Source organism: Electrona antarctica, assembly GCF_951216825.1.
Source record: "Electrona antarctica genome assembly, chromosome: 3".
NCBI classification, from domain to species: Eukaryota; Metazoa; Chordata; class Actinopteri; order Myctophiformes; family Myctophidae; genus Electrona; species Electrona antarctica.
In genome coordinates, this window is record NC_136808.1 from 20,450,186 (window position 1) to 20,464,362 (window position 14,177).

General features: G+C 41.5%; 2 protein-coding genes across 2 annotated transcripts; one reads left to right on the top strand and one right to left on the bottom strand.

The window, feature by feature from the left end:
- Positions 1 to 1,402, top strand: cart3 (cocaine- and amphetamine-regulated transcript 3; the record flags this gene model as incomplete). Its single annotated transcript, XM_079497023.1, has 3 exons — positions 1 to 165; positions 454 to 537; positions 1,271 to 1,402. 3 exons carry the CDS (start codon positions 1 to 3, stop codon positions 1,376 to 1,378), a joined length of 357 nt encoding a protein of 118 aa, XP_079353149.1. The 3' UTR covers positions 1,379 to 1,402.
- Positions 1,403 to 8,263: 6,861 nt separating this feature from the next.
- Positions 8,264 to 13,908, bottom strand: cdkn2aip (CDKN2A interacting protein). The gene is made up of 4 exons (XM_079496934.1): positions 13,613 to 13,908; positions 12,420 to 12,672; positions 11,781 to 11,902; positions 8,264 to 10,050 (listed from the first exon to the last, which is right to left on the bottom strand). Exons 2-4 carry the CDS (start codon positions 12,668 to 12,670, stop codon positions 9,509 to 9,511), a joined length of 915 nt encoding a protein of 304 aa, XP_079353060.1. The 5' UTR covers positions 12,671 to 12,672; positions 13,613 to 13,908; the 3' UTR covers positions 8,264 to 9,508.
- Between the last annotated feature and the right edge of the window lie 269 nt (positions 13,909 to 14,177).

Genomic DNA, 14,177 nt, shown 5'->3' on the forward strand with positions numbered 1-14,177 from the left:
ATGGACAGCTCCAGAATGTGGGCGACAGTGGTTGTGTGCGCGGTGCTTCTGTCCGTCGTGCTTGGATCAGAGCTTTACGAATCCGAATCAGAACTAGATATCGACTCCAGAGCCTTGCGAGACTTTTACCCCAAGGATCCAAATCTGACCAATGAAAAGGAGCTGGTAAGATAGTTTTTTCCAGGCATGGCATCGGTGGTTAACGCGACATAGTCCTATTTTTCATATATATTTTTTTTAAATTTCATTTCAGTTATGGTTTTACATGATTATATTCATTTTTACTTTGTACTTATTTTTTACATATTCCATACCAGAAAAGAAAAGGAGCAGGAAGAAGATAAATCTTCTTTTCTGATTATTACTGAGCAAAAATAACTTTTGTTGTCATGCCTGCCTGTTACACATATTTGCGAATCAATTCTTTATATGTCTCGTTTATCTTTTCAACAGCTCGGAGCTCTCCAAGATGTTCTTGAAAAGCTGCAGAAAAAACGACTACCACTATGGGAAAAGAAGTTCGGGCAAGTTCCTACGGTAAATATTATAGCCCTATTAAAGCTATATGCTTCGATATTATGTTACATTTACAGTAGGCTAACAGCTTTCAAGTTTCTATACTGGGGGAAAAACCTGCGGTTCTAAATGGGAGTTTATTGAGTCGGTGTAAATTAACAGTGCTGGCGATATTATTTATTTATTTATTCAATAATAGGCTACTCACTAACAAGTATAACTAAATGCATGAATGCATGTACTGTCGTTTTTAACTTTACTGGAGTATTTACAGTTTTCAGTATAGCCTACTTCTACTCCACTAAAACCACTTTATTTAGGCTAATTAGATTTTATGTGAGCTTGTAGATCTGCTATTTTCAAAAGATTGATTGACTGACTGATTGTTTGAACATTTTATTGACAGAATGGGTACAGTTCAAACAAAAGTGCAGGTCAATAAAACAAATCTGCTACGATGATAAAACCAGAAAGACTTGTTTACATCAGGGTCCTGCAATTTCAATTCATCATAACAAGATGAAAAAATGTTTTGTAAATTTGAAAACTTCTGAAATGGGACATTCCTATATTCTATATCTATAAGTAGATATAGTATACTATATCTACTTATAGAATACGTTTGTATACTTTTACGCAAGTACATTTTGAATTTGGGAATACGTATTTCTACATTGCAGTAGCCCAAAGAAAGATGAAAAAAATAATCCACTGTTTAACAAATGTAGCATATGTTGTGTCATCCTTCTATCAGTGTGACATCGGAGAGCAGTGCGCGATACGGAAGGGCTCGAGGATCGGAAAGAAGTGTGACTGTCCCCGGAGAGCATTCTGTAACTTCTTCCTGCTTAAATGCTTATGAGCTCAACAACAAGATCTGAATGTGTGGGAGCTGCATGGTGGTTCGAAGGGAAGCGGTAGATACATTAGACAAAGGTCATATATTATGTAATATTTATTATATTCATATTTTTTATTATACAACGATAATGCTTTATTGAGAAGCAACAGCTGTGGGGTGGCGCACTTTGAATGACTTTGTCTATGACTTTGTTGATTTGTGTTTTAACTGAATGTTTATGTATAATGACTTGAGTCACAATAAACACTATCACATCTTGTTTCGTAAAGCATTGGAGTGGCTGTGGTAGTTCCTAACTAATCCTATAAGTATTATTTTGTCCAAATGTTCCTCTTTAGTTGAAGTTCATTGACATGGTCTCCACTCTGGGTGGAACCCATCGGCCAAATAAAGGGGGGTACGGGGGGACAGCGCCCTCTGCTGTTTGTTTCCTTTGAATGTGTTGGTCTGATTCTAATTCACCCTTTGTCAAGTACCGCCCGTGGTTGTGCCCGGTTGTACTTGTGCCCCTCTCTTCGCACCCATTGGTTGCCTTGCCGTTTCGTGGTTGGACAAAAATCCTCTCTCTCCAACCACTACCATTGAAATAACATGTTTTACAGTTGCTTCATATTGATATTCTGTGCACTCAATTCTTATTTTAAACTTGGTGTCAGTAAAAAGGAACATCACAGATGCAGCATGGTGACTGGGCATATTTCATGTTTGTTTTTAGTTTTTTTTTCCAAAAAAGATGTTTTAGCAAATTCAATAAAGGTGGAGCAGAATTAGTTAATTGGCTATAGCAGTGGTTTTCAACGTTTTTCATGTCAAGGTCCATTATTGTCTCCACCAGGCCGAAGGCATGGGGAGAGAGTATGTTTTACACTCCATCCGTGTGTGTGTGTGAGTCTGTGTGTCCGTCCGTCCGTCTGTGTACAGCTAATCTCCGGCACCGTTAACCCGGTCACCCGGAAATTTTGCACACACACTCCTTGGATGCCAACGATGAACCTCTGCCCCAAACTTTTCAGAACGGCCTGTTATAGTATTGGAGTTTGGAAGCGCTTGTTGATTAATCACTCAACAGTCCCGCGTACCACCTGTTTTGAATTTGCACATAATGCAGGAGGAAGCAGGATGTTGCATTACTGAAAGGGAGCGCTTCCAAACTCCAACACTTGGAACAAAATCACCTGCAAGGAATTTCTTGACATAAAGTATAGCTCATAACATGTCTATGGTGGATTTTTATGAAACAAACACTTTGCAGATAGAAAGAGCATCATTCAAGCTTTTCGTACAGCTGCAATTTTAGTGAGTTTGACATAATTTAATACAATTAGATAGGACTTTGTCTGTTTAGATGTATGGGCAGTCATTGGCAAATTGCGGCTATAGTTTCCACCCTGCCATTAACTTGTGAAAAGATGACCGCCGTGTGCATATGGTCTATTGAGTATTCAAACATGAGTATTCTGAACATTTTGAGCATCTCAGGAAATCTGTCGCACAAACAGTTTAGAAGATAGAGCCATGTTTGAAGTAGCTGTCTGGTGTGGTCATTTCCGGGTATTTCGCCCCAGATAGAGAATCTTTCACAATTACCACGTTGTTCGCAGCGGTCATATTAGCCAAGAACAGTTGAGATATTCTCCACTAAATGAAGCGCATACATATCTTAGCCAGGTCCTAGAGTTTCCTGAATATATCCTGAATATATCCCACACTTTTCACATTATAGCACCACCAACAGGTGGATTTTTGCAAACACATTATAGGAACAAAATGCCTCACATAAGAGAAATGGCACCCTTTTCACATTGGCCTATTATAGCGCCACCAGGAGACCACAACCTGACCTGCCCTGGTGGAGACCTGTGACCAGAGGGGCACTAGTTTATTCTGCATTTAAGTTAAATTTTAATGACACCTCTCAGACCAAAAACTTCTTACAGGTCCAAACTCCATTTGGTTTCATTTTTCGCTCTCAAGAGTTAAAGATCTACCAACTCTCCATCATTTAACTTTAAAGGACCACCTGGAACCCCCTCAAGGACCACTGGTGGTCCCCGGACCAAACACTGGGCTAGCATTATAAATCAGTTTAACCACCTTAACCCTATACATTGGCTTAAAAATACCCGATCTTCTACAAGTTCACCATATCAAAGCGGTCCTAAATTCATATGCCCTTATTCATGTAGGCCTATATCCAATCAATGTTGTCAATTTGCTCCTATAAATGGAACATCCATCTTTAGAAAAGAAGAGGGATGTTGGCCCACTTACAACTGGAGTTCTGGCAGAGTGCAATTGAAAACGTGTAATTATTAGACTTTAACAACCGTGGAAACATTTTACCACGTTCCACCTTTCTCAATAAAAACTTGACTATACAACAGGTGTCAAAATCATGGATAATTATGTGCTTTGGATTTAATCATTTAAAATCCAGATTAATTTATGCGACTGTCACATGAAAACGTGTGAGAACCACTGCATGGGTTATAACAACAACAAAACAATAACTTGACTACAACAGGTGTCAAAATCATGGATAATTATGTGCTTTGGATTTAATCATTTAAAATTCAGGTTGGCTCTCTCTCTGTGTATGTGTGTGTATATGGATAGAGAGAGAGAGAGAGAGAGAGGGAGACTGGATGGTAAGACTATTATTTGCAATAATAAAAACGTTTGTTAAACACTATAGTTGTATTGTTGTTGTATATAATGTATCCAGTCTGCATGGTCTCCATTTTGATTTCATCTCTGCTCCAGAGCTGGACTGGCCACCGGGCATACCGGGCATTTTCCCGGTGGGCCGCGACCGTAGGGGGCCGCCATGATTAAAAAAATCATGGCAGCAGGCAGGCAGGCCAATAGGCGGCAGGCCACCAGGTAGCGCCCCCCCTGACCCCCCCGGCGGTGCAGTGCAGGGGTGGGGCCACATAATATTATGTTGCTTAGGGCCACTACTGTTTGTATCATTTATGTTGTTCTGTAAAAGTGGTGGTATTAGGGCTTGTTTGTGTGTGTGCCTCGACGGAGTGGGTGGTAGAGTTTCTGCTATCTGCGCGCTGGTTGTGGTGGGCCGGTCTGGGCCAAATTCACGCGAAAATGCCCGGGCCGAATTTTTGTCCCAGTCCAGCCCTGCTCTGCTCCATCATGTCCCTAATCTTTGATTAATGCAGACACACAAAAAAACAAGCTCAGTCTATTTGTTTTGGCTTGTATATGTAAGCTGACCATTTGCATCTGTGCATAAACAATCATACAGAAACAGACAGACATCCACATACTGTAGGCACGCACGCACGCACGCACGCACGCACGCACGCACGCACGCACGCACACACACACACACACACACACACACACACACACACACACACACACACACACACACACACACACCTTGAATCTTGAATAAGGGCAAAGGTCAAACGCCAGCCACCCACTTTCCTTTCTGATGTATTACTGGCTGCCACCAAGGAATACTAATACCAAACCAATGCATAGCTGGAAGGGCACGTGCAACAACACCTGCTGCTCTCCACGATACATCAATACAGCTCAGACCATTCCACCAATAATACATTATTGATGTAACTGAAAGCAGTGGTGTAAAAAGTATACTAAAATGTTTTACTTAAGCAAAATAATCGAAATCTACAAAGTAATTATTAATTAAAGGTTTTTAAATAAATGTAGTGGAAATACTCAAATTAAAGTACAAATACCTCAAAATTGTACTTAAGTACAGTACTTAAGTAAATGTACTTAAGTTACTTTCCACCACTGACTGTAAGTGACTTGTGCACTGCAGTGAGTCACTCCACACTCGCTCACTGCTCTTATTACAGCAGTTCAACTCTAATTGTGTTTTGGGTCAAGCAAAGTAGTTTTCAAAGTAGCAAATCAATAAAACAGCAATTACAATTCTCTAAAAGACTTTTAGTGCATGATCTGTCACCAATGCTCTTGAGTTATTATTTTGAGTCTATCCATATCAAGTGAGCCAGGGACTGGAACCCCACTACATATTGTATAGATGAGAGAGAGAGAGAGAGAGAGAGAGAGAGATGAAGCAGGGACCCTATTGTAAACACTTGTGTTGCAATTTAAACTTGTACCTAGATTTCATAGATAGCTTCATAGACTTGTTTGACAGTAGCCTGGCTTTAACCCAGACTGATAACGTAGGATTCACTCTTGCTTTGTCCCTGTGGATGGTGCGTCAATGAATCCACGTTATGTCTGGCAAAAACCTGCAGGCTAGTTTTGTAGGCTAGGATTGTACTACTGTGCATATCCTTTTTGTTTGGTGTTCATGTGTGTGTCACTGTCTGCATATGGGCATGTGCATGGGTGCTCAAGTGCACACGTGTGTGTGTGTGTGTTTTTGTGTCTGTATGATTAAGAGACATGGACTATAGGGGCATGGAGATAGAATAGAACAAATGAAAACAAATGGAGATCATGTGAAATAAATTAAGATAAATACACTGTCTGGGAGACAAGTGACACCTCGGGTGTCTGAGGTATAAATCAAAAGAGTGTGAGACAGATGAGACAGAGAAAGTTCTACATTGTCCATTTGTACACTCAATGCCCAACTGAAATGTGTTCCAACTTCCTCACTCTGGAGGCCTCAGGGCCGAAACGTCCAAGGTTTGTTGCTGCTGGGGGAAAACTTGAAATAATAAAACAGGAATCCTATTGGATATAAAGTGAGTGCTGGTATTCTTTCTGACTTTTACTAATGAAGTGACAAACCCTTGCATAATGTTTAATTATGAAATGTGCGGTCCAGAGGCGAGGCGAAAAGGTTCAAAGAATGTTAAAAGATTATGCAATTAGCTGATTTACAAGCTCATAACAAGCCGTGATGCAAAGCCTTGTGAGCTTGTAGATCTACCGTTTTCACAATTTTTTCACAACGCTGTTGTATGGCCAAGTATAAAAAAAGGCGGTATATCGATTTGGAAGCGCACGTGCAACAACAATTTTATAAAGAATATTTTAAAAAGCACTGTTATTTGATTCATCGATGAATAATCAACAGTGAAATAATTTGTTCAAAAGTAGCCCAGACCAAGTATTGACTCTGCATAGTGCATACATTAATATACTTTTCAGATTGTCGACATTTCTCGTTTAAAAAAAATAGATTTTTTGATTTTCATGAGCTGTACACCATAATCATCAAGATTTAATTAAAAAAAAGGTTTTAAATACTTCACTTTATGCACAATGAATTGAGAATATATGAAAGTTTCACTTTTTGAATTATATTACGGAAGAAAATTAACTTTTACAAAATATTCTAATTCATTGAGATGGACCTGTATATTCAAAGATTTGAGGCACATTCTCCCGATTTTTCAAAAATAGCAGATCTACAAGCTCGTAGCGCTGCATTCGGTGCCGCGCTATGAGCTTGTAGATCTGCTATTTTTAGCCCAACACACACCGTCTGTGAACGCCACGCGTCAAAACAGCCGCATCCGTTATTTTCAATTAACCTATCCCACACCGGCGGCGTCAGACGTGCGCTGGCACGCGTTCACGCCTCGCCTGACGCTCCGATACGCCGCTGTTCTATTTTCCAGGCGTTGCCGCACGGCCTCCATCCGGGAATCCATGGGCGTGGCTGGCCAGCCGCACGGTAGCGCGCCGCGTCCTGTGGGTGCTGCTGTGCGGCTATGACGCGCGGCAATACTGTGCCGCGTCGCTGCGCACCCGCTTCACAGACGGTGTGTGTTGGGCTTTTCAATAGCTAAAGTATAACATGATGCTTAAAACACCAAAAGGGGTTCCCGTCCAGAATGGGTTAACTGCACAAAACAAAACATATTTTCCGTACACTACATTTCTGGGTTAAATATTCAACCCTATTTTAACCAATACATTCCCTTGTTATCACCCAGTATGTTACGTTTAATTTTCTTTCAATACTCATTTATGTGGCAGTGTCACACTCACATACTTAGTTATTATTACGATTACGATTTTGCAACCCAGTTTTTTTCACCCAGTGCCAATTATCTAATGTAATCCTGGGCGCTACACTTCCTCTGCCAACCTGGGGGGGGCAGCAGACTGACCTCATGCCTCCTTCTATGCATGAGGAGTCCAAGCTGCTTCTTTTCACGTGACAGGGGGGAATTTCCCAGGCCGGACGTAGCGCGTGGAAGGAACACGTTATTCCGACCAGTTCCTTTCCCCTCCATCAGGCGCCCCGGCTGGCCAGGGGGAGGTTGTTTTAGAGACCAGGATTACTGCATGTTTTTGTGAGGGTACACAGGGAGAACATGCAAACTCCACACAGAAAGGCCCTTTCGCCAACCCCACCTCAGGTATGGGCACTGATGACGTGGAGGCGGGAACACGCCCCCAGCGGGAATCGAACCCAGGACCTTCTAGCTGTGAGGCGACAGCACTACCGACTGTGCCACCGTGCCCCATATACTTAGTTATTTTACAGTGGTAATGTATGTGACACATGCCACATAAATGTGTGAAGAAATGTATTTCCTCTCCTGGTATGAGTATTGAAAGAATTCACTCCTGTGTCAGTCTCTACTTTACACCACTGACTGCAACTCTAATTGTACCAACAATTGCTAATGAGATTCAATGTTGACCTGATAATGCCCCATCAACGGTTGACGGTTGTGTGGAATAGGCGGAAAGGTTTAGGTTTCCCTTTTTCCCACTGAATTGGCCATATTTCCAGAAGGAATTTCCATAGTGTGGCAGATATGCAGACATTGGCGAAATAATTCTCCAAAGACTATTACTTGAGAAGTACTCCTTAGTTATACAGTACATACTCCTTACAGTTTATATCATGAGCTTGTCATGAATTTTATTTAAGCAAATTATTAAAACATCCACTACTTTAAATTATCTTTATTTACGAAAATATATAGAAACAGGACCAAGAATGCAAACATACAATAATTGCGGATCAGTGTGGCTTTCTTCAATGCAATAGCTCACTTCACAATCATTCACTTTAGTCATCCCTGAATAACAATAGTCATACACACACAAACCACGTCGCCTATGAACTGTGTTGAAGGGAACAATCTAAATTAGGATAACCCTACATCTTTGACATTCTATGGAACCAATCGGTTTTTATTCAAAGACGGTCTTTAAAACAAAAGACAGAGGTTGCAGTACTTCTTACTATGTCTAAGGAATTACAAAAAAGGGCATATCTGTGAAGTACACCTCCATGTCACTCTGCAAAGCATATACTGAATTTAAACACGCAGCTGGGACTTTCAAACTCACTAGAGGATTCCACTGAATTTGAAAGGATGAATTAATAGTTGCATCACTTTTGATGGAGGGCATAAACACCCTCAGTGTGTCATCAATTTATTATGATGTATAGGATGATACAGCAGCCCATTTGTCACGAGAACAGGACTTTAATTAATTTCATATTAATTAAATTACCTGTTGTTAGACTCGAGCTCTAAATGAAATCAGTTGAGAATGGTCTGACGAAAGTAGATAAGATTGAATCCCACAAAATTACCCTTAACGTGGCCTAATGGCCAAATCAGAACATTGCACAGCAGAGATTTAAATGAAGCAATAACAGATTTGATGTTACGAACTTACGACGCTCAAAGAAAAGCCATCAGCATGTGGCTCCATCATCTGTGATCACGGCTAAGAGCCCATTCTGTATCGTTGTCCAAACAAACACACCGCCTCTACATGTTGCAATGGGCTAGGGATGAGACGATATGCAAATTACAGGTTACTTATGAGTGGCAAAATTAGTTGCGATTAACGATATTTTCGTGATAATCAAATGGCACGTTTGTTTACTACTTGAACACCCAGCATCCTATTCTGGGGAGGAACGTTCGCCAAGCTTATAGATGTGATATTTTTGGCGAATCGATTTGTGTAGAGTGAAATAAGAGCGTACCAAATGTTTAAGTGGTACCAAATTCGCAGCTCAACAAAAACAAATTCCTAGTGTGTGACGGGGGATAATTTCACGTTAAATTAAAATCTCCACGATACGATTATTGTGGGTGATTTTTTAATAATGATAAACAATAATAACGATTATCGTCCCATCCCTACTGAGGTTTCCTTGCCGGGTCCTTGTTGCTACGACGACGTGCCTACCGGATGCTCAGCCTGGAAGGGGTAACTGAGAGCCGGGGGAAAGCCCTGAGTCCTTGGCTGCTCGTCCAGTAACATCACGTCCTCCACGTCTTTCCCTTTGAACCGCCGCCTGCAGATCTTTACGATCACCTTCCGTCCCTGGAAAGCCTTCAAGGCTTCCTTGGAGGCCATGGCTTTGGCGGCCGGCTCGTCGCGCCCGTACCCCGTGCCCAGGTAGACAGTCTGACAGCGCAGCTCACACACCTGGCCCTCCTTCTGCGTGCGGCCCGCGGGCAAGTCCGGAATGTCCTTCAGCGGCACGATCACACAGCTGAGACTCTGCTTGAAGGACTCCACGCAGCTGCGGAGGATCTCGAAATGGTCCAGGTTGGGCCCGAAGCCACCGGCCGACACCAGCTTCCAGGCCACGGCCTTGTATAGGCGGTTGAAGAATGGCTGATGCTCGGCTGCGGCCTGCGGGGGCGGTCCTGATTTCAGAATGACTGTCCCGGTAGACTTTTTTACACAGTTGTCAGTGTCAGCCCCTGTGAATGGCAATGCAATAGGCGGTAAAGTGGGTGTTTCTGCTTTACAGCAAACCATTTAAAGGGAAAGCGAAAATGAATGATGATATGATTTCATATCAAGGTCCATTATTTCTTCAGCATTTGAGCCACGGACCACCAGTTCATGAGACATATCCTCTCAGACCCAATACTTATTAGAAGATAATTAGAATATTTTGTTATCGTTGGATACGATTTTGTCCACAATTCCATGCTATATTGATGTGGTACCATTAGGATACGATTTTGTCCACAATACCATGCTATATTGATGTGGTACCATTAGGAGAGTCAGAGTGCCTCATTAATGCCAGTGTATTTATTTTTTGTTTTTTTTATACCGGTAAATTAATCACTGTGGAGCAGAGCTATGTGCGGACTTCTATCTTTTAAACTGTATCTACCTATTGTCCAGCACCAGTGAGGGACTGGATGTGCACAACCCACCAGCTGGCGGTTGAATCTGTGGCCCTGGACAACCGGGTCTACATATATGCCTATATGGGCACGGGATGCACACGCAGATCCGACACACCAAAGGTCCGACATGCGGAAACAGTGGTCGAACAAGTGCTGCTCCGTGCTTGCGTTAGGTTTCTGGTTTAACCCATTCTTGGCGGGAACCCCTTTTGGTGTTATAACCCTTCTGGACAGGAACCCCTCTTGGGGTTCTGTACAGTATGTACAGTATTCAAACATTTTAAATATTTGATGCTGGTATATAAATATTTGAAGTTTTTCAGAAAACTTAGGTCAGGTTTTCGAGGCATTTTTAGAATCAGCCTCAGTCCAAAATGGGTTAAGGGCTCAAATACAGAACAAAGAATGTTTCGCCATCTTTGTTGAAGAAGAGTCTGGGAAATTAATGTTTTTTTTGTTTATGTCTGAGTCATAGTGACCAGCCTATATATGGACGTATAAGGTTTGTTTATGGTTATGTCAGAGGTCTGCCGGCCTTCCCATTAGCCAATTTTAATATAGGATTAAATATGGATCATGAGGAGCTCATGCATGTGCATAAAACCCCCAGAACCGAGAGCTGAAGTGCAATGGACATGCTGGCCGATCATAGGTACTGCAGCGTATTATGGCTGGGGTCTGACACATGATCGAGCGAAAATTGTTTCGTCCAATGGGCTCGACTCACGAGCTTGCACACGGGATTGTGCGCGGAGGTGAGACTACTGCACATATGAGATGCCGCAAAATGCGTCACAGAGGCCCCAAATAGGCCCCTGGCCCATGCGCTGGGTGAGCAACTCAATACAAGTGAATGGGAGGGGATTTCCGGTGTCCTCTGTTATTTTTGACAAACGCCATTTTTTGATTAAATGCCATTAAGACTAAAGAGAATGTAATGTTTGTTTTACATCACCATATCAACATGAGTTAGACTTTAATATATTAGTGCCCCTCACTTCACACAGGTGTGATTTTTAACTCTATGGTGTGCATTCAGCACTTTCAGTGACTTTTGTGTCATAGCTCCTTTGGAGTGCACTACAAACCTGTAATTGATATTTACAGAAGTGACCTTTTGTCTATTCTACACATATCTATATCTACATTTATCTATATACCTGTATAATCATTATCTGCTTAGGCCTTAGGTTTCATGTGGACATACATTTGATTAGGGGGAAGCACTCCAGGGTTGTAGTAATCCGTAATACGGTATTTATTTTTTGTTAAAATTGAAAATCCATTACCAGCCGCAGCACCCCTCTTTCCTTTGGCGATGATTTCATCTCTTGTTGTTCGAACTGGAACATCACAGATAACTATTCCTTCACCCATCTCCTTGATCTTGTCCATTACTGGCATTGGGTATCTGAGGAATTAAGAAAACACCAAACCGCTATAACTACTGTACATCCGTCCATACCTGTAATTGGTTTTACACTACGCCAGTGGTTTTCAATTTCAACCCTTTTCGTATCACGATTAATTATATGAGATTTAGCCTCTCAGACCCAAGATTTAAGAATATTTTGTTATCACTCGATAAGATTTTGTCCACAATTCTATGCCGTATTGATGTGGTACCATAGGAGAGATAACAGGCAAACGATCAAAATGACAATTCTTCATTCTCTAATTGTGTAGACGTCTTAAATTAAACGTTTTAACTCTTGAGTGTAAAATGAAACTGGTGGACCCTTACGGGACCATTTGGTTTCATTTTACCCTCTCAAGAGTTAAATCTGTATCCCTATCTAGTAAGGGTCCATTTGGTTACCAACTTTCCATCATTTAGCTGGGGACCACCTGGAAGTGACCTCAAGGACCACTGGGTTGAGAACCACTGTACTACATGATTTATTGCATGTTCCGCCAATAAACTGTACCTGCAGCCGAGGAAAATATGATTGGCCCAAACCATGGACAGAGACAACAATCTGTCAAGATCCGGACTGGGGACCCCTCTCTCCAAGGTGGGGAAAGCTTCCATGTTTCGCAGGATGAACTCTCTCCTGGCACACCACTGCTTGTTGGTTTCACAGATACCCCGGAAAGAGTCCACCCATGGGACCAGTTCGGGGTTCTGACGCAGGAACTCTGTAACGATGTTCTCAACAGCACCGCTCTCCTCCGCCATCACTATAGTCAACACACCAGTGGTGGAAAAAAATGTGTTGGATTAAGTAGTAGAAGTAAAAGTATCAATACTCTAATGTAGATCCACTGTTACAATTAAGTAGCCTTTACTTGAGTAAAAGTACAAAAGGTATTGATACAAACATGTACTTGAAGTACCAACATTAGGAAGTAGCCTACTCATTGTGCAGATTGTCACAACTTGTTTTTTCAAATGTATAAAAATATTTTGTGGCCGAAATGTAAATATGGCTTAAGTAATTTTTGTTTGGTAACGACCAAAATCTACAAAGTAGTATAAAAATAAAGTTTTCAAATAATTTTAGTGGAGTAAAAGTACATTTGCCTCTGAGATCATGTGAGATATGTAGTGGAGTAGAAGTAAAAGACTACAGTAAAGTAAAAAAGAAAATACCTCACGGTACCACTGCAGTCAACACAAGATGATATGAATTATTACAACACTGTTTATTATAGCTATATATAATATGGTATATGTAATCCATAAATAAAGTTTAGTTTGACATGCGGCCTTCCGTTAGTCTAATAAATCCATCTATTAACCACTAAAGCTCAACTCACATTATTAAAAAGGGAGATGCGCATATGTTGCGCTATGCTCCAAATGGTTAAACGCGGTTTAAAAGTTTTCGCTTTGAACTTTTACACGTTTCAGACGCGATACAAGGTTCGAGGTTGACGTTAAAGAGATTTATTGTTTGTTTTCAACGCTGTTAGCAAGCATAAGGTTTTACCCAGAGAGCCGAACCTTGACAACAAACCAGCACACTTTTAACAAGTTGTCGCCGCTAGCTACACAAACACACGCCGTAACAGCCAAATTAAGTCATAAAAGTCTATTATGATTTAGTTCACGATACAAAACACACACATATTGTTATCAATGGTTATGTAGACATAGTTTAGCGTCTGACACACTAACCTTTGCAAGGTATTTCCGTTGCAAACTGTAGCTAGCTAGTAGCTAACGTTAGCTACATGACCCAATGACTGGAGGCTGCCTAGTTAGAACTACACTTCCCAAACACACACGCTAAATGTGGCTATAGCTTCTTCTTCTAGTCCGTACACATAGGTCGGTTCTCAAAATGTAATAAACGACTTTAAATAGAGAATATAACGCTGTTATGTTTATGGTTATATTATTGTTGTTATGTCAGCGACAATAACAACAACATTCACTCAACTGATGTAGTGAGAGTGAGACGAGTCTGAGACTCTGAGTGAACCGGCCCCGCCCGCCCCTCAATGCTTTCATTCAGTGTTGCCAGGTTTAATATTTTGCGAGAGAAACAAGCAACCAGGGCCCGTTTCACGAAACGGCACTTTGAACGGGCATAACTCATGTCTCGTCTGTCTGTCTGTATGTTGGGTACGAACAGCTGCAATACCAATGGGTGACCCAGAGTAATGTAGTAAGAGAGTGGTGACACACTTTGATCTCGCCGCAAAGCGGGTGCCTATGGGCTATAGTTCCAAACATTGCG